The following is a 22,460-nucleotide window of genomic DNA, read 5'->3' on the forward strand; positions in this document are numbered from 1 at the left end:
CCATCTAACCTCATAAAGTTTCAATTTGCTAAGTCTAATGACTTGGCTCTTTATCTCAACCCACTATCAACTGTTATCAACACTTGAGCACAGAGACTGAGACAGCACTTTCATGTTTATATCTGAAAGATAATTTGATTTGCTCCAAAACTTTGTGATTTTTTTAATATGCACTCTTAAAAGAAGCAAACAAAAATTACATTTTCATAAAAGGATCTAGGGGCTTCCCTGGTGGCACAGTGGTTAAGAACCCGCCTGCCAATGGAGTGGGACACGGGTTCCAGCCCTGGTCTGGGAAGATCCCACATGCTGCAAAGCAACTAAGCCCGTGAGCCACAACTACTGAGCCTGCACTCTAGAGCCCACGAGCCACAACTACTGAGCCCACGCACCACATCTACTGAAGCCCGTGCACTCTAGAGCCCGTGCTCTGCAACAAGAGAAGCCACCAGAGTGAGAAGCCCGTGTACCGCCACAAAGAGTAGCCCCTGCTCGCCACAACTAGAGAAAGCCCGAGCACAGCAATGAAGACCCAATACAGCCAAAAATAATAAATAAATAAAAATAAATAAATTTATTTTAAAAAAAGGATCTAAACTACAGACTATGTAAGTGGAAAATAACACCAGCAAAAGAACTGCAACACTAGGAATAACCTACCAACTATAAATTTTAAACCCAAAACAAATTGGATATTTTTAGTAATCTAAAATTTGATCCAGAAAAAAATTTTTTAAGAATATGTAAATACTATTTAGAGTCACCTATTTTTAGTTATAATAAATTCTGCATTATCAACACTGGAATATCTGTATCAGAGTTTTTAATACTAGGCTAGCTTCCTCCTGCAATCCTGTTTGCATCTGAGCAACTCCTACCATCAGTTGATGGGCTCCCAAAATTTGTGAACTAATTTTAGTATTACTAAATTAATATAATGTTAAATAAATATGCTGGGTAAAAAAATAATGCATTCCAAAGAAAAATTATTTGGATATTATCAAAGTCACTGCTTGCCCTCTACCAAACTGGTTCACGGGGAAGAAAAATATACATACACACACACATACTCATTCTTTATGGTTTTCTATGCCTTTCACAAATGATGGAATACAATTCAGTCATGTTCTTATCCAGATACCTGATAGATAAAAAAGATACCCACAGGAGAAAAATAGAAAAACAGATTAAAAAGAGAGACAGTAAGCTCTAACAAAGAATATATAACGAATAAAAATGTATTTATTCTTTAGACTGAAAAATCTGCCAAATAACATTTTAACTTTTTTGTCAAGTGGATCTTTCAAATATCACTGAACAAAATAAAACCAATTTTATTAATCGTACGAATGTACAAGTCAATGTAATTCAGACAAGAATAGAAATTATACTCTAGTTGATCAGAACTCCATATTGTTAAAAAAAAATATTGTCCCAGAAAATACTCCTTGAGAACATTAATGACTCTGGCTAGATAAATTTGATACATGAAGAATGGCATCATTAATATAGTAACTAGATCAAAGAAACTTACTTATTTGAAAAGTCAGAAAACCACTGACTCTGCATCTTTAACCTATTTTTCGAGCTTTTATTTATATGCTTAAATCCACCTTCTTTTTAAAGCATGTTCCTAAAATACTGGAAAAAATATGTTTTTAAAAGTATGTTTAATTCAGCAGTAAGCCATTTGTCACTAAACCAACATTTATTGAATGACTATTATGTGCCAACATGTGGGTGGATGGGATAAAAAGATAACTAGATACTCTTCACCCCCAAAAGAGTTGACAATCCATCAGCAAGATACAGCTGTAAACTATAATTACAGTTATTTATGGAGAGCAATTTGACATTATCTAGCAAAAATTTCAAAAAGTACCCATCCTTGCTCCCTTTAATTACATTTCTAGAATAGATCCTAGAGAAATTCTCATAGATAAGCCCAGAGACTTGCACAAAGATTTTATTGCAACACTGGCTATAACAGCAAAACAACGGAAGCAATATAAGTGTCCCTCAATATAAAATGGATAAACAGGAGATATATACATATATAGGATACTAAAAGTTTAAAAAAATGAATTACATATTCATTACGGCTAGATATCAAAAACAACTTAAAAGTAAAAATGCAAACTGTAGATTGAAATACTTTGTGAGACCAGATTTTAACCATATAATATCAAATATAAACTATTTGGGACCACATACTGAACAATATTATATTGTTGTTCATGGTACCCATTATGTCTGTTAAAGCAGTTGTTTTTTTTAAGCATTTTAGATCATCACAGTAGTTGCCTCTAGAAAGAGATAGTGGAATAACATGGGATGCAAGACAAGAGAATTAAAGATTATTTGCTTTATTAATTCAAGAAGAAGAAACAAATTTAACAAAATGTTAACAACGGTCAATGTCTAGGTGATGGGCATATATATGTTATTACTCTTTCCAGTATTCCAAATTTTTTTAATTTCCTAAAATTAAAACAAAAATACAAGACCGAAAAATCTGATCACCTTTCACATTTGAAATCCCAAGTATAATCCCAATTACCAAGAGAAATATAAATTTCTTAGCATGACACTCAAGAAACTTAACAACCTGGTCCCCACCTTCCTTTAGAGACCCAATTATGAACACTTCCCCCACCAGCCTTATATAATCCTAATCTTACTTTAACATCCACCACTTATTAAACATTCCACATATCTTCCTGATGCCTTGTCTTTGTTAATGATATCACTTTCCTCAAAAAAATGTTTGCTTGCAGCACAATTGCTATATCACTATATATCATTCAAGATCCAGTTATAAATGTCACCTACTATTTATAGGATTTCCTGATTCCTCCCTAATCTCTCACACAAGTAACTATTTTGCGATTGGCATTTCCATAGCGCTTACCACTAGAAAAGGATATTCTTTCTTTGGCAATATAACTCTTTTTAAATTCCTTAACACTTCTCATAGTGCCTGGCACACAGTAGGCATTCAAATATTAACTCCACTGAAACAACATCTGAAACAGTGTTAAGGAACAGAGTAGAAAGTTACCAGTTCATTAATCCATTAAAATTTCTATTAAATCTATCGAACAAAAATGAAATGGTATTTAGCTTCTGAATCCAAGTATCACAAAAAACACAATATTATGTTTTTGCCAAGTAAAAACTTTTGCATAATGAGTGCAATTCTACAAAAGTTCATTATGTTCACATTTATACAGGATTAAAACCAACATTAAACACTATCCTGAAGACAGTTTTCCTCTTTGGTAATTTTACTAATTTTCCTAGAAAAGATTTGTGTATCTCCATTGGTACTAGCAGCTTCCCCTAAAATCAGTTATCATCCTAGCAAAAGGATCTTCTGCTCATGCTAATAGCTAATTTCCTCCTCTGATGTCTCACAGCACCTGACAGTTAAGTGTTTTAATGGGGATAATGCCTTTTGGAAATTATTGCTTGGTTCAAAGGCATATATGGATTAGCTCCACCTGTGATGTATCCATGCATCAAAGGTCTTGAGGACAAACTTTTGAGAGTCCAACAGATCTGGGTTAGACTCTTGACTCTGACATTTATCTGTTGTTCCTTAACCTTTCTAGGCCTCAATTTCTTCATCTGTAAAATGGAATAAAAATAAACTACCTCATGGGGACTTCCCTGGCAGTCCAGAAGTTAAGACTCTGCACTTACAATGCAGGGGGTGCGGGTTCAATCCCTGGTTGGGAACTAAGATCCCACATGCCACACGACATGGCCAAAAAATAAAAATAAATAAATAAAAATTTTAAAAAGTAAGCTACCTCATATGGTGGTTGTGAGGATTAATTATGTAAAACTACACAGTGCCTGGTACATTATAAACAGTCAATGAGATAACTATTATTAAATATTTTCAGATATCAAAAAATGACAGCAAAGGTAGTATACAATAACAAGATGAAGTTTATTAACTTTAGGTCACCTTCTTTAGAACGCCATATGCATGCATCACTGTTTATTGGAAACTACCACTCTCGGTGTCAGTAAATGCCTCATCCATTCAGAGAGGAAAGGGCAATGAAGGCGAATATCTACCCTTGGAGACTTTGGAGGCTGAAGTGAGTACTTATAGAATGGAATTCTTCATAAATGTACATCATTTATGTCTGGGATTACAAAGTAAACTCACTTCACAAGGAGTATCTGAGGAATAAGGTAACAAGAATGTAGTCGGGGTGTTGAGGGGTAGCAGGACCTTAATGTATTAACTCTAAGTTGAGAAGTAAAAGAGTCAGGAAATGCAAGCCTTAATATAATGCTGAATTAGTCACTGTTATTTAAGCTCTGATGCAAATGCTTACCTTACTTATTTACCCTAGTTGATGATAACACGGCTACCAGTCGATTCACTTAGCTGCTGCAACAACCTCAAAATCACAGCAAGCAGCAAAATAAGAATTAAACTGTGGGTAACTAACAGATGAAATTAGAACATAGTAAGTGACAGTAGCTACTGACACAGCCCAATTCAAACTGGTAGACTCCAGAAAGTGAACTCTGATAGGGAGAGGAAGAAAAAAAAACACATTTATTAAAGAACTTCCTACGTTTGGGACCATTTATTTTGTACTTCACCTCAATCTCATTTAGTCTGATCCTCATAAGAACAAGTCTGAGGTAGTATTATATCTTTTCTACAAACAAGGAAATGAAAGTACAAAAATTAAGATAACTAACTGAATCACATGATTAAGAAACAGTAGGATCAAGATATGAATTGAGTTCAATTCAACTCACACTCAGTATTTGCCTCATTCATCCCAGAAGGAAGCAGAGAGAGGTAAATTTAGGTCCTACATGATACATGTAAGCCTCCAAAGGATAATAAAATTAAAAACAATGAACAAACAATGTTACAAATAATGTTACAGCAAGGGCCAAAGGACTATGGGAGATGGCACAGAACTGTAAAATACTTCACCAGGAGGTTGAAAAAAGTAAAAGGTCATAATTAACCACTGGGAAATCAAATTTTAACCAGAAAACATTTAACATTTCCCTAAAACTTTCTAAAATCTATTCATAATACATTACTACTTTCTTGGGTAACTCAGAAATCTATACTAGTTTCATAACTCAACTCTACACAGTAGAAGGTGTTAAAAAAAAAAAGCCAAAAAAAAATAAAATAAAATAAGCCAAATAAATATAAGACATAGAGATCTCTATCAAATATGCTGACCCTAGAACTTAGCATAGAAGCCATTTTCAAAATCGTAAAATCCTAGTACTTTAAAACATCAGGTTGGATAACAAATATAGATAATCTATCTGACCCCATCATTTTACAGCCAAATAAAAAGCTGCCCAAGATGTAGGGAATGGACTTGAGGACACAGGGAGAGGGAAGGGTAAGCTGGGATGAAGTGAGAGAGTAGCACTGACATATATACACTACCAAATGTAAAATAGATAGCTAGTGGGAAGCAGCCACATAGCACAGGGAGATCAGCTCGGTGCTTTGTGACCACCTAGAGGGGTGGGATAGGGAAGGTGGGAGGGAGACGCAAGAGGGAGGGGATATGGGGATATAAGTATACGTGTAGCTGATTTACTTTGTTATACAGCAGAAACTAACACAACATTGTAAAGCAATTATACTCCAATAAAAATGTTTTTAAAAAAAGCAGACCAAAGAGCTTCTGTCCAAAAAGTAGAGAAGCAGAATCTGGAGGAAGGACAGTAAGGAAGCAGAGAAAATATACTTAATGAAGTTTCTAGATCATCAATAACTATACACACAAACTAAACATGGCTTTAAAATAATTTTGTAGCCAGTACTGCACAGAAGTGATATAAATGCTATAGCTAAAAGACAGCAGACATGGGCTTCCCTGGTGGCGCAGTGTGTTAGAGTCCGCCTGCCGATGCAGGGGACACAGGTTCGTGCCCCGGTCCGGGAAGATCCCACATGCCGTGGAGCGGCTGGGCCCGTGAGCCATGGCCGCTGGGCCTGCGCGTCCGGAGCCTGTGCTCCGCAACAAGAGAGGCCACAAGAGTGAGAGGCCCACGTACCTCAAAAAATAATAATAATAATAAAGACAGCAGACAGTTGGATATAATATGCTAGACACTCACTATAGTTGTATTCCTCAGATCTGTTTTTATAGTCTATACAACAGTTTTATAGCAAATGAAAAATATATCCATGTAGATGCATGGCAGTTGTCTCTCTCAAAAATTACTAAAACAAAAACTCACTCTTTGGGGGTAAGATTTTACATGTATGTCCTCAATTATTTGCCTCACCATAAATCATTTGAGTACTAAGATGTCAGATCATTGTCCTCTTTCCACCTGAATAAAACTCCTTGTGATAAATACAGGAATCCTTTCCCTATGCTAAACTGTACCTTACTTACAGTGCCACAAATAAGAATATTCAAGTATCTTGCTACTTTGTGTAAGATAGCAAGTTCACCTTGTAACACTCTAGATGCAACTATTATTTCATATTTTTAAAGAAAATTTCCCTAAAACCATCTAAAGGACAAAATTAAAAATAAACCATAAATATCTGCAGAAACCATGTACAAGCATTTTATCTTTATAGTTACATCAAGGACACAAAAGCTATGTCACTGAAATATACAAAGACAATGCTGCCATCTAAAGGCCAAGATATAATATGAAAAAAATGTATACTTAGTCATATACTGTCAACATATATAAAAACAACCAATTTGATGTTTTAAAGTCAGCAAAGTTTATACTTTAAAAAAGCACTATGCTATGATTATTTTTAGGCTACACAATAAAACTCTAATACTATTTTGAGAAGATTCTTTTTGAGAAGACTGATAAGAGAATTAGTGAAATAATTTAGCTAATGATCAATATCTGCACAGGTAAAGTTCTGTTGGCATCCTTTCAGACACAATATTCTCCTGAGTACTGAATATTTCTATTAGGTGTTTGTCCTATTTAATGATGTTTATTATTTCCTGTCTGTAATTAAATATACGGTATAATTATATATATGCATATATAAATATTATTTGCCTTTAATCAGACTATTATTTCTACTCACCCTTTTAAAAATATTTGTCATTAAAGGACTAACAATAATACATCTCAGAGTGAAAAAACCCAATCTACTTAAAATTGTAGCTTTGCAAGTAATTCAAATATTTCTCCTTATTTCATAAATTCTAAAAATACAAACTAAAGTTCCTATGGGAGACCAGTTATCAACAGCTCAACTGTCCAACAGAAAGAGCTCATACTATTCTAAATTTCCCTTTCTAAAAACCTTAAACTGCAAGAATTTCATTGAACTGAACTTTACTTAAGATTTAGCAAAATCACTTCTAATTTGCAATGAAATCAAAATGTTTACTGAATAACACTACATAGGAAACTGATTCCCTTAGCATTTGAGTATATAACACCTTTCTAATGGACCACAATATTAAAGAAATTTGAACATAACTAGAACCTTCAAAACATATGGTTTAATTCTTTTGAAAAACCACTGACCAAAATTTTTAATGTGTCAAGAAAAATGTTTTTCTGGTTTTGCTCAACAAGAAAACAAATATTAATCACTCAACAAATATTCCCATTATGTGAGAAATATAAAAATTGTAAGCTGGGATTACCACCTTTTAATTTATCTTGAGTGTAAAGTGGAAACCAATGGACAACAAATATGGTCAAGTTCTCATAAAGACTACTAGTTTTTTATTGTCTTCTATGAGTCAGAGTTTATACTAGACAATTTAAGGACATTATATCATTTATTCCTCAAAACCACAACCTGCAAAAATACAAATACTAATAACCCCATTTGCAAAGGAGGTTCAAAGATCTTAAGTAACTTTCCCAAGGTCACAATGCAAGTAAATGGATACTGGGATTCAAAAATTCATTCTCTCTTACCCAGAAGACCTTACTCTATCCACAAGAACATAATGCCTCAGGAGTGATTATTAAATTTGTATTAAATGTGAACAGGAATAGGAAGTATTTTTACTGTGTAATTTCACAGAAAAAGATAATTCTACATGGTAATAAAAGTGTTTACTTTTAATTCATAGTATTTCAACTTTTCTAACTGCAATCTTTAAAAAAAAAAAAAAGCGTTGTCTCACTTTAAGTGCTGAGGCTTCCAGAGACCTTTCAAAACTTACATTAATATGTGAGAGGTATTTATCAAGTTTTGTAAACTAACTCCAAGAGGCAACAAAAAGATCTCATTATTTTGAAGATACAGTTAAAAAGCAAATCTTCTTTGTAAATATACATATTCAGGACCACCTTGCCTACATTTTAACGTACAGTATTTTTCAACATTGAGAACTCTACTAATGCCTCCCCAGTGACAACTTTTTCTGTTAACCTGTACTATATACCTATCAAAGCAAAATTAAATGGATTTGGAATATTATTCAGCCATAAAAAGGAATGAAGCTCTGATATATCCTACAATAGGAATGAACTTTGAAAAAATATGGTATGTAAAAGAAGGCAGACCCAGAAGACCACATATTGTGTGATTCTATTTATATGAAATGTCTGGAACAGACAAAAGTCCACAGAAAGTAGATTACCAGTTGCCATGGGCTAGAGGAAGGGGAAATGAAGAGTGACAGCTAATAGGCACAGGGTTTCTTTTTGGGATAATAAAACTGTTCTAGAATTAGTGATGATGACTGCACAACTTTGTGAATATACTAACAAACACTGAACTGTACACTTTAAAAAGGTGAATTTTATGATATATAAAGTATATCTCAATAAGAGAAAATCACATGGCTTTAAATATATTTATAATATACAATAAGTGTAAATGAGTTACCTACACATGTGCTTAAAATATAATATAAAACCTATGTAACTAAACTAGTAGTCTTTACAACTAAAAACAAGATTATCTGTCTCAATTTACCGAGTCCCATTTTACACCATACTACGTGAAAGGCTCTATTTCACAAGCATACATCTTCCCGAATACTAAAAATTCCTAACTATCTAAAATTACTACAATCCCTAGGGGAATCAGAAGGAACGACAACTACATACTTATATTTGGCAGCCAAATTTAATTTTTTCAAATTAATTTTTTCCACTGTCAGAGTTTAGAAAAAAACACATTAGCACATGCTAATGAAGAATTTTTAACATGTAAGTACCACATATAAGCACCCACACAGTTATAAAATCAATTTATACAAATCATTGTTTTGAGAAGATTCTTGCTTTTAAGTAGAATCTGCCTCTAAACCATCCCAAAAAAATAAGTAGAAAAAAATTTATAAGCTAAGTTATAAGGAATTCAAGAGTTAGAAACAAAATGAAAAACACAAGAATGGTAACAAGTACTTACTAATTTGTTTTCCTGCATGTATATTCTTTGTAATTTCAGACAGCCCTTAGCTATGACGATCATGCCTTCATCTGAGATCTTGTAACACTGGCCGAAATGAATATCTTTGAGTTCTCTGCATTTTGAGCCCAGCTGTAAACAAAGAGATTTGACTGAATGCTCCAAAAATAACAAAGGTGACATATTTCTAGTGGGATTTCCACATAATTTTTTTAAATAGCCATACCAAAGTTAAATAATTGTTTATAAATTACTCTTAAAATAGAATGTAGGCAATCTATCATTTAAAATAGTGTTGTGTAAGCCTTTTCACCTTCTAATTATCTCCTTGCTTCAACTGCCTCACATACTATATGCCCACCTAGGTGCCTAGATTCCATAACACTTCAAATTCATGCCTTAATTTCTCTTGAGTCTTTTTATCAGTCATAGTGTTAGACTGAGTGGAACACAGGTCCAAGGAATAAAACCAAGGTCCAAGAAGTGAGACAAAGGTCCAGTGAGTGAACGAATATTTAATTCAGGAGATTCTACTTCTAGTTCTGATTGCCCCAATGTATCATTTTTCTCCATCGGCTCATTTATTCTGTGAAAGAGAAAAAAGACTGAATATGCTATAGCCAGTATTCTAGTTAATACTTATTTACACACTTATTGCATAAACTAAAAAAAAAAAAAAGGACTAGTGATTTCCTGATTGAAATGTCAAGTGTACCTTAAATAGCTACTGAACAGATACAATGTTCCCCTTAAAAAACATTAAGTACAACAAAGAACAAATTATATAATTTCTTTTCAAAATCTACAGTAGAAATTAGATGATCAAAGCAAACTATAAATAAATGTTTTATAAGTATTACATATAAAGAAAGTCATCTTAGAGATAAAATAAGAAACTTTACTAAAAACCTATATATCAAAAATTGTCTAAAAAATTACATTAAGACAATAAAATCCAGTTTGGTAAGGGTTCAAAGTGTGCTGATACACCACTGGTAAGAGTGTAAATTAGTACTAAAAATCTTCTTGGAGGGCTAGTTAGCATAAATGAAAAAATTTTATAAAATTTGCCTGAAAATTATATGACTCAGCTTCTAAATATTTACCAAAAAATGTAAGAGGGATGGATAATTGGATAGATAACATAGTAAAGTCAACATCCTACAATGTTAATTATACAATCTATGTAGTGGGTATACAGGTGTTCACTGTAAAATTCTTTCAAATTTTCCATATATTTAAAATTATTCATAAAGACTACTGGAATAATTAACTAAAGGTGTTTGGTAAGATTTAGCTACAAGAAATTAGCACAAGAATTTTTTTTTTAATAGTGAAATACAGAAAACCTAAAGTTATAAATTATGGTGTTTTCGTAAAATTGAGTATTATATAGCCATTAAATTGAAGTAAACACTTGACAAATAAAAACTGTACATGTTTTTATAATAAATTCAATTTTTATAAACAAATTAGGCACATTTAAATATAATATACATATTTAATTATACACATGTATATAGAAAAGAGATAAAATATACACCAAGGTGTTTACAGTGGTTATTTCTGATCAGTGCAATAATGGGTACTGTTCTTTTTTTCTATCAGTCTTCTTATATCTTTTTAAAAATAAATATTATTTTTGTAATAAAAACTTCCAAGTCCTGTTTCAAGTAAAGTAATGATATTATCAGAAAGATATGCAATTTCAGTTAGTTTTTCCAGGGGTGGTGATATATACAAGCCATCTTATTTTAATCTAGGTAACACTATAACCAATTATATATTCCACTAGAAATGTAAACTCCATGAAGACAGAAGCTTGTTTAACTAACATAGGCCTGGTGCCCAGTGTCTTACAGTCAGTTGATACCTAGTAAATATTTGTTGAATGAATGAAAAGGCTGATCAGAGTTATTCACTGTAAAGAGGCCTCTTTGAAAAATGGACAAATAAAGGAAACTATGATTATGGTCTCATATACCACCATGTTCTACTTAATTCAAGAGTTCTAAATTGGTCCACAGGTGGAAATGAGGGATTCCAGGAAAATGGATAAGAAAAACAAAAGAGTACATTTTAATTTTCTTACTATTCTCTAAATGAACTTTAGCTTTTCTTTCACTTATTAAACAGAAAATCACAGTAGTTTAGCAGTATGTGTGACTCTGTAAACAACAGAAATCAAAGATAATTTTATATAACACTATTGTTATTGCAGATAGTGAAATATCATTTTTGCTCATCAATATTCACCATGTTTATTAGATCTACTACCAGATCTTATAATGCATTAAAGAGGCACATAGATTTCTAGAACATACAATGGCATGTTACTTAGACGCCAGAAAGCTGAATCCAAAGCCAATAGTGGGGAAAGCAGAAAAGCAATATGATAATCACTACAAAACTCCCAATAAGCTCACATATGTCTGGCAGTGAGGGCGAGGTTGGTCTTAAAACCACCACGATTCTTGAAAGTCTACTTAAGAAGTAGTTAACCACTCAGATCACCTCCTCATTTCTGCACAGCCTGCCCCTGCCCACTCTCCCACAATAGCAAAAGACTGGAGTTCACTGCAGGGAGTAAACCATAGGGTCTTTGGGGTATGCCATGCACAGCTGACAGCAGAAGCACACTCCAGAAAATGTGGGGATGTGAAAGTTTATACAGTGAAAATGCAGGAATTAAAAGAAATAATTCTATAAAATGTTCCAAGATGAAAGGATATGGACTTCCAGACTAAAAGGACTCACTCATATGTCCAATACAAATGACAAAAGCAGACTTGTACCAAGGCAAATCATCATAAAATTTCATAATCGTAGGTATAAAAAAATATTCTAGACTTCTAGTGAGAATCAGATTTCATACAGAGGATTAAGGATAAAAAAGGCAACAAACTTCTTAATTATTTAAGAATACTTATTTCAAACCTAGAATACTGTACTCAGGATTCAGACTATGAATTAAGTGTGAGGGTAGAACAGAGACATTTTCAGACATGCAAGTTCTCAAAAGATGTACCTCCCATATATTCTTTATCAGGAAGCTATTACAATCTGTGCTCTACAAAACATGAGAATACATCAAGAGAAAGAACACATGACATCTAGGTAATAGGACATCTAATAGAACAGCAAGGTGAGGAAAACATTAAGAATAAGGGTGAAGATAAGATACTAAGATGACAATTAATGCAAGAGTAGTTATATACAGTAAGTCCAGACTGCTGTCTACTTAAAGAAAATAAATTCGACTAAGTAAATACATATAGGTATACTAAAGCAACTGGGGGAAAGCTGTGGACTCCATCACTAAGAAGATATAAAAACTAAGTAAACTAAATGAGGACAAAAAGACATTTATTCATTCCAATAAAAACAAAATTCCAGAGGGAAAAGAAAGGTAGGTAATTATAAAACGTAAATACTGAATACTTATTTAATCAAAATTATAACAGAATTATTTTGACACAATGAGGGCATAGGAGATAGAAAAGGATAGTGAGCCAAATCCTCATCTTTCCATAGCAAGGAAATAGCAGAGATCAGCGGTCCGCAACCTTTTTGGCACCAGGGACCGGTTTCGTGGAAGACAATTTTCCCACAGATGCAGGGGAGGGAGGTTCAGGTGGTAATACGAGCGATGGGGAGTGATAGTAAGTGGCAGATAAAGCTTCACTCACGTGCTGCTCACCTCCTGCTGTGCGGCCCGGGGGTTGGGGACCCCTGGGATGGTCTAAAATGGATAAATCAAGAAAATACATACAGACATAGACGGCAAATGCTTCTTCTCTACCACTGCTTCCTTCTTCTGGAAGGAGTTCAACTGATCTAACTTCTGGTCTCTACACTGATTAGTTTGTATGTAATAAGCTGAACATGTTCAGTTCATCTCTATCTTTTTTCCGCTTCAGAACAAACTGCCCACAAGGAGCAAGCATCTACTTCTACATTTGCAGGACACTGCTGGTCCAGCCTAGTAGATGACGACTGGGTCCCCTGGCCAAACTCCAGCGTTTGAGTTAACAAGCCTATTTAACTCTATTACTAAGCAACATTCCCAATCTAGCCTTTCTGTGTAATAAAGTTAATATTTTTCCTCTGTCACTATTCCAGTGTCTTATTTGTCAATTTATTGAGATGCTGGAGCAATAAAGAGACTTCAACACTTAGTGCACCAGCCAGGTGATCTCTTCCTGTATCAAGTTTACCGCCATTGACTCTTTTTTTTTTTTTTTTTTTTTTGATGTGGACCATTTTTAAAGTGTTTATTGAATTTCTTACGATACTGCTTCTGTGTTTTTTTATGTTTTGGTTTTTTGGCCGTGAGGCATGTGGGATCTTAGTTCCCCGACCAGGGATTGAACCCACACCCCCTGCACTGGAGGGTGAAGTCTTAACCACTGGAACGCCAGGGAAGTCCCCCCCTCCTTAACTCTTACCTTATCCCAGCAAAAAGTCAATACAGCTAAAGGATCTACAAACACCTCAAAACTACCTCCATAATACTTTCTACTTTACCAAAGAACATTCTGAAATAATAACTACTCATCATAAGATAAGAATACCTATCTGGCTGATATTGACAGGATGAATACCACCACTCACCTTAGTTGGATACTGGAAAACTCCTCCCTGAGGGCCCTTCCAGGTAAGAGAGGTTATCAACCTTGTGAAATTTTAGCTCCAACCACACCTATCCATTCACACCCAGCCTGTCCTTCATTGCTATTTGCACCTGACACTCATGCCAGGTCCAATCCTAACTCTCACTCTTCACCAAGTAAACGGTCTTAGTTACCTAAGACATAGAACCCCAGTATGTCATTTAAGAGGTTCTGAATCTTTATCAATACAAGTCCAATATCTAGTTCCCTAGGAAAGGTGCAAGTCAGATGGACAGTAATAGAAGCCTTCCTCTAACTCTAATAATATGTCAAGGGCACCCATCAGTCAACCCTGAAGGAAATCATTTAATGAAAAGGGTGTTAGTAGCCACTTTATCATTTTAATGAAGCTAGTCCACCTATTAATCCATGGTTCATTTTAGCACATGACAGTAATTAGAACTGAAAATGGACTAGAGTAAATGAACATAATATAAAAAGGACTGTCTTTGATTTATTCTTTTCTTCTTTGTAATAATCCTTTAAGATTATTCACAATTTTGCTCAAGAACTCCAAAGGTATTTTTCAAATTTTTCTATAAAATATTTGGAGGTGAATTTCCCAGCATCTCAAAATTTAACTAAAATTTTGCACATCACCCTTGAGAATTTACAAAAGAGAATTTGTTTTAGCAAGCTATATGTTGTTACTGGGTTACTTTTGTAATAAAACAAACAGCTTAGGAAGAATATACTTCGACAAAGAATTTAGATAACTGAAACCAGAACATGGGACCCACTGGGATAAAAATAAGATTAGGTCTTCCAATGTCACACGAAATCTGCTCAAAACCAGTATTAAGGACATATTTTTAAAACATGAGGTATGCCACCTTCAACAGAAGAGGGAAATTGTTCCTTCTACTTTCCATTCCCAATATGTCACCACTGTCACTATTATACACATGCAAAAGAAAACAGTGAAGAAAACCCAAACCATATCTTCTAGTAACTTCACCCAACTACGCTAACTATTCATGTTTGTGAAATCATAAAAATGACAATTTCATAATTTGATTCATTAGTTTCATCATTTGTAGTAGAGTAGCACAGACAATGAGATATGAAAGAAAGCAAAGCAAATTTTTCAAACTGCCACTCATCTGACCCTCTTTAAGGACTCAAATTTGAATCTTTCTCCTAGATTTATATTGTCTAACTTTGCCTCATTTAAAGGACATTCCATTTAATACAATGAAAATATGCTACATAAGCTCCCAAAATGTGTACCAATACTATTTTTAGTTGTACTAGCATGATGTATAATTATAACTCAAGAGTAAATGAAAATTGAGAACATACATGGAATAATCACTTGTTTAATTTGTTACACACTAAAAAGATTTTTTTATCTTTTAGAAAACGAGCAAAAATGCTATTTTAGCATGAGTACATAGGAACATTTGTTACTTATTATTAATGTTTCAAATTTTAAAATACTGTGATTAAAACTTTTGCAGCTTAACTTTAAAAACATGGGAAGCCATCAACAGATGAGTAGAAAAAAATATGGTTTATACATACACTAGAATATTATTCAGCCATAAAATGGAATGAAACTGATATATGCTACAACATAGATAAACACTGAAAACATTATGCAAGTGAAATAAGCCAGACACAAGAGTTAACATTGTATGATTCTACTTACAGGAGGTAGCTAGATAGGCCCAGAAAGTATGCTAATTAGAAATTAGAAGAGAGCCTACGATGGTTACACAACATTGTGAACATACTTAAAGTCACTGGAATTGCACACTCAAAAGCTGTTAAAATGGTAAATATTATGCAGATTTTGCCACAGTAAAAAAAATCAACACAATGAAACAGCAAATGTCAATAAAACCTGAGATAAAAAAAAGTCAAGAGAAAGTGATATTTCTTCCCAAATCTGTTTTTTCTAATTATAATTATTATAACATAATTACATTAGATATTAAATAAACTGACAAATGAGAAGGAAAAAGAAAGCTCTTGCTAAAAAAAGTAGGTTGAATGTTTTATGTTCAATGAAAGCCATAAAAAAGTGCTGATGCATTAGTTTTCAGCGACAACTATAAAGTTATAAAATATTGGGAAAATCACATTCTAAAACAAGCTGCACTCATATTCCTTCATAAGTAGTGACTACCTGTCCCACTTCAATTTAAAAAAAAAAAAACTGAAAATCATGGGTGCCACATCATTGATATAGTTTAAGTAAAATAAAGTCAAATTCTAACTAGCTGTCTCTAACTCAAGAAAAAGGCCCTGACCCTATATCAAAAGACTCACTAATAGGGCTTCCCTGGTGGCACAGTGGTTGGGAGTCCGCCTGCCAATGCAGGGGACATGGGTTCCTGCCCCGGTCCTGGAGGATCCCACGTGCCACGGAGTGGCTGGGCTCGTGACCCATGGCCGCTGGGCTTGTGCGTCCGGAGCCTGTGCGTCCGGAGCCTGTGCTCCGCAAGGAGAGAGGCCACAACAGTGAGAGCCCCGCAAAGACTCACTAATGAATCTACAGTTATATAGTATTTTTTAATTAAAATGTTTATAGTACATATTGATTTTTGTGATTCTATCATTTAACTGATTTTCAGTTAACTGACCAACTTCCATTCTCAGGCCCAGAAGGCTTATGCTGAATTATAACAATGCCTACCTATACCTCACTGGGTTGTGGAGAAGATTTTTAAAAAAATAACACAAATGGAAATGCTTATTAAGGCACACTGCAAAGCATATAAAAGTACTAAATAAATGTTTTATACCTCTATTATTATTAATGGGTAAAGAAGGAAGCTATTAGAACACTATTTATTAGGATTCATGTGAAGGGAACTTTTTAGAAGTATTCAATACTATAAAGATAAATTTCCATAGAGAACGGACTCGAGGTTATGGGGAGGGGGAAGGGTGAGCTGTGACAGGGCGAGAGAGAGTCATGGACATATACACACTAACAAACATAGTAAGGTAGATAGCTAGTGGGAAGCAGCCGCATGGCACAGGGATATTGGCTCCGTGCTTTGTGACAGCCTGGAGGGGTGGGATAGGGAGGGTGGGAGGGAGGGAGACGCAAGAGGGAAGAGATATGGGAACATATGTATATGTATAACTGATTCACTTTGTTATAAAGCAGAAACTAACACACCATTGTAAAGCAATTATACCCCAATAAAGATGTTAAAAAATAAAATAAAATAAAATAAAATATAAAAAAAAAGATAAATTTCCAGAAAGAAGCCTCCTTGAATTACATGAAGGCTCAATACTCCCAGTTACAGATGGAAAATTTTCTCTCTAGTCATTGAACTGAAAATTCCAGCTTAAAATCCTAGATATGATTCCACATGACATGATTCAGAGATCAAGCAAAATTTAATGAGAATATTGGCCCCATACCTTCCCAACTATGTGAACTTGGACAAGTTACTTAACTTCCAAAAGATTCAACTTTTCATCCTGAAATACCTCAGCGCTGCTGTGAAGATTAAATTGAACAACAAAATATGAAAGCACAAAATACAATGCCTGTCATATAGAAAGCACCCAAAATATTACTTCCCTTTGCAAATTGTGATGCTAATTTAGAAACAGAATGCTTAAAACATTCTTAAACTACCTAAATGTAACACATTTGATAAAGGAGGCTTTTCAAGATCTCTAGTTTCTCAGTCTCATTATAAGTATCACTTATCATCATAGGGATAAAATGAGTGTCACGTAATCTGAAAAGGGGAGGAAATGAGCTAAGTGGATTTAGTATGAACTCAAGACATCCCTGGATAAGAATGCCAGCCCTATCACTTATTACTTTATCTCAGATAAATTACTTATGGTCTCTCTGTAACTGCTTCCTCATCTATAAAAATGAAATAATACCTATCTCACAGAGTGGCTGTGAATCAAAAGAGAAATTAAATGTATCAACATATAGTTGGAATATATGAACAGTGCCCTACCCATGGTAGATACTCATAAAGGTTACATACTTGCTCTTTACTTAGTTGACTGAATATCACTAGAACATGTAAAGATAGATTAGATGAGACTGACATTTTAGTTTATCTCACAGAAATTCAGCATCTAAAAACAAGTAATGTTTCTTTTTTCCTTTATTGTGGTAAAATATATCAAACATGAAAACTGCTATTTAACCATATTTAGGCATATAATTCAGTGACATTATATTCACAGTGCTGTGCAACCAACACCACTCTTTCCAAAACTTTTTCATCACCCCAAATAGAAACTCCCTACCCATTAAGCAACAAGTACCCATTTCCTACTTCCCCTAGCCCCTGAAGCCCTCTACCTACATTCTGTTTCTGTGAATTTGCCTATACTAGGTAATTTATATAAGTAGAATCTTATAATATTTGTTCTTTGTGTCTGGCCTATTTAACTTTGCATATGTTTACAAAGTTCATTCATGTGGTAACATGTACAGTGTTTCACTCCACTATAAGGCTGAATAATATTTCATTGCATGACATACATTTCATTCATTCATTCATCTCTTAATGGACAGTTGGGTTGTTTCTACCCCTTGGCTATTGTGAATAATGATACAATGAAAATAAGTGAACAAGTATCTATTTGAGTCACTGTTTTCAATTATTTGGGGTAAACATCTAGGTGGAATTCCTGGGTCCAATGATAATTCTATGTTTAATCTTTTGAGGAACCACCAAACTGTCTTCCACAGTATGTGCACCATTTATATTCCCACTAGCGATGTATGAAGATTCAAATTTCTCCACATCCGAAGAAGCACTTTCTTTTTTTTTTTACATCTTTATTGGAGTATAATTGCTTTACAATGGTGTGTTAGTTTCTGCTTTATAACAAAGTGAATCAGTTATACATATACATATGTTCCCATATCTCTTCCCTCTTGCATCTCCCTTCCTCCCACCCTCCCTATCCCACCCCTCTAGGTGGTCACAAACCACTGAGCTGATCTCCCTGTGCTATGCGGCTGCTTCCCACTAGCTATCTACCTTACCTTTTGTAGTGTATATATGTCCATGCCTCTCTCTCGCTTTGTCACAGCTTACCCTTCCCCCTCCCCATATCCTCAAGTCCATTCTCTAGTAGGTCTGTGTCTTTATTCCTGTCTTACCCTTAGGTTCTTCATGACATGTTTTTTTCCTTAAATTCCGTATATACGTGTTAGCATACGGTATTTGTCTTTCTGTTTCTGACTTACTTCACTCTGTATGACAGACTCTAGGTCTATCCACCTCATTACAAATAGCTCAATGTCATTTCTTTTTATGGCTAAGTAATATTCCATTGTATATATGTGCCACATCTTCTTTATCCATTCATCCGATGATGGACACTTAGGTTGTTTCCATCTCTGGTCTATTGTAAATAGAGCTGCAATAAACATTTTGGTACATGACTCTTTTTGAATTATGGTTTTCTCAGGGTATATGCCCAGTAGTGGGATTGCTGGGTCATATGGTAGTTCTATTTGTAGTTTTTTAAGGAACCTCCATACTGCACTTTCTTATTTTCTGGTTTTTGCTTTTTTTTTTTTTTAATTAATATCCATTGGAGTAGGTGTGAAGTGATGTCTCATGATTTTCATTTGCAATTCTCTAATGACTAATGATGATGGCCATCTTCTCATGTGCTTGAGGGCCATTTGTATTTTTCCTTTGGATAAATATCTATTCAAGTATTTTGACAATTTTTCAATTGAGTTCGGGGGGGTTATTGTTGGATGGTAAGAGTTCTTTATATATTCTGGATATTAAACTCTTATCAAATATATGATTTCTACACATTTTCTCTCATTTTATGGGTTGTCTGTTCACTCTCTTGAGAATGTCATTTGAAAAAAAAGTTTTTAATTTTAATCAAGTCCACCTTATCTGTTTTATACTTTTCTTGCCTATTCTTTTGGTGTCATATTTAAGAAACCATTACTAAATCCAAGGTCATGAAGATTTGTACCTATACATTCTTCATAGAGTTTTACAGTTTTAGCTCTTAAATTTAGTTCTTTGATCCATTCAGAATTAATTTTTGTCGATGGTATAAGGTTAGGGTCCAGTTTCACTCTTTTGCATGTGGACATCTACTTTTCCCAGCACCATTTCTTGAAGAGTGTTCCTTCCCCCAGTGAATGTTCTTCCCACTGTGGTAAAAAAAAATCAACTGACCACAGATGTGAGGGTTTACTTGTGGACTCCCAATTCTACTCCATTGGTCTATATGTCAATCCTTATGCTAATATTACATGGTTTTATTTACTGTACCTTTGTAGTAAGTTTTAAAATAAAGAAGTATGAATCCTCCAACTTTGTTCTTTGGATTCAAGATTGCTGTGACTCTTCTACATCCCTTAAAATTCCTTATGAATTTTAGGATGGATTTTCCATTTCTGCAAAAACCACCACTGGAATTTTAATAGGGACTGCATCAAATCTGTAGCCCACTTTGGGTAGTATTATCTTAACAATATTAAGTCTTCCAATTCACAAGCTCAGGATGACTTTACATTTATTTAGGTCCTCTTTCTTTCAAAAATGTTTTGCCATTTTCAGTGTATAAGTCTTGCATTTGCTTGACTAAATTTATCCCTAAATATTTTATTATTATGGATGCCATGATAAATGGAATTATTCATTTATTAGGCCAGTTTTTTTGTGGATTCTTTAGGGTTTACCATATAAAAAACATTATCTGCAAATAGAGATCGTTTTTTGTCTTCCTTTCCAATTAGGAAGCTTTTTATTTCTTTGTCTTTCCTAATTGCTCTGGCTAGAACTTCCAATACAATTTTGAACTGAAGTGGCAAAAGTTGGGCATCCTTGTTTTTTTCCTGAACTTAGGGGAAATGTTTTCAGCTATTCACCATTGAGTGTGATATTAGTTGTAGCTTAGTCACATCTGACCTTTATTATGTTGAGAAAGACCCTTCTATTCCTAGTTTATTGTGTGTCTTTTTATCATGAAAAGGTGTTGGATTTCACCAAATGCATTTTCTGAGCTAATTAAGATGATTATGTGGGGTCTTTTCCTTCATTCTGGTAATGTGGTGTATTACATTGACTGATTTTTGTACGTTGAGTCACCCTTGCATTCATGGGATAAATCATACCTGGCCATAGTATATAACCCTTTTAATATATTTTTGACTTCTGTTTGCTATGTTTTTTGAGGATTTTTGCATCTATAGTCATTAAGGATGTTGGTCTGTAGTTGTCTTCTCTTGTAGTGTCTTTGTCTGGCTTCAGAATCAGGGTAATGCTGGCCTTGTAGGAATCAGCAAGTGTTGCCTTCTTTTAAGTATTTTGAAAGAGTTTGAGAAGGATTGGTATTAATTCTTCTTTATCTGTTAAACCAAATTCAACAGGGAACCCATCTGATTCCTGACTTTGCTTTGTTGGGAGGATTTTTATTACTGATTTCATCTCCTTACTTGTTACAAATCTGTTCAGATTTTCTACTTATCCTGAGTCAGTTTTTGTAGTTTTTACATTTCTAGGAATTTACCCATTCCATCTAGGCGATCCAGTTTGTGGTATACATAGTGGTTCATAATTTTCTTGTATAATCCTTTTTATTTCTGTAAAGTTAGTGGTAATATCTACTCTTAAATTTCTGATTTAGTAAGTTGAATCTTCTATTTTTCTTAGTCAATATAGTTAAAGGTTTGTCATTTTTGTTGGTATTTTCAAAGAAACCAGTTTTGGTTTCATTGACTTTATCTATAATTTTCCTGTTTTCTAGTTCATTTATTTCTGCTCTGATCATTATTTCCTTCTGTTAGCTTTGGGTTTAGTTTGCTCTTCTTTTCCAAGTGCCTCCAGGAGTACAATTAAGTTACTAATTTCAGATTTTTCTTCCTTTGTAAACATAAACTTTTACAGCTATAAATTTCTCTCTAAATATTATTTTTGTTGCCATAATTTTTGCTATACTGTGTCTTCATTTTCATTCATTTCAAGGTATTTTCTAATTTCCCTTGCGATTTCTTCAATGTTCGATTGGTTGTGCAAGAGTATGCTGTTTAACTTCCACATATTTGTGTATTTTCCAGATTTCTTCGTGTTACTGATTCTTAGATTCACGTCATTATAGTCAAAAAAGATACTTGCATGGTTTCAATCTTCCCAGACTTATTAAAAGTTGTTTTGTGGTCCAAAATATCATCTAATCTTAAGAATATTCCATGTATACTCTTCTGTTGTTGAGTGTAGCCTACTGTATATGCCTGTTAGGTATAACTAGCATACAGCATTGTTCAAGTCCTCTAGTTTCTTGTTGATCTTTTCTGGTTGTTCTCTCCATTACCGAAAGTAGATTATTAAAGTCTCCAACTACAATGTAAAACTGTCTTTTTCTCCCTTCAAGTCTTTCCATTTTTGCTTCATATATTTAGGGGCTGTGTTGTTTGAGTCATA

General features: G+C 34.0%; 1 protein-coding gene across 8 annotated transcripts in view; it reads right to left on the reverse strand.

Moving 5' to 3' along the window:
- Nucleotides 1–22,460, reverse strand: part of FBXL17 (F-box and leucine rich repeat protein 17) — a 478,542-nt gene that overhangs the window by 435,005 nt on the left and 21,077 nt on the right. For all 8 annotated transcript variants that reach the window (XM_019940793.3, XM_019940792.3, XM_019940794.3 and 5 more), the window contains one exon: nucleotides 9,383–9,514. In XM_019940793.3, coding sequence (XP_019796352.1) covers nucleotides 9,383–9,514 — 132 coding nt within the window. The remainder of the gene's footprint in view (nucleotides 1–9,382; nucleotides 9,515–22,460) is intronic.

Source organism: Tursiops truncatus, chromosome 3, assembly GCF_011762595.2.
Source record: "Tursiops truncatus isolate mTurTru1 chromosome 3, mTurTru1.mat.Y, whole genome shotgun sequence".
In the NCBI taxonomy this organism is placed as follows: Eukaryota; Metazoa; Chordata; class Mammalia; order Artiodactyla; family Delphinidae; genus Tursiops; species Tursiops truncatus.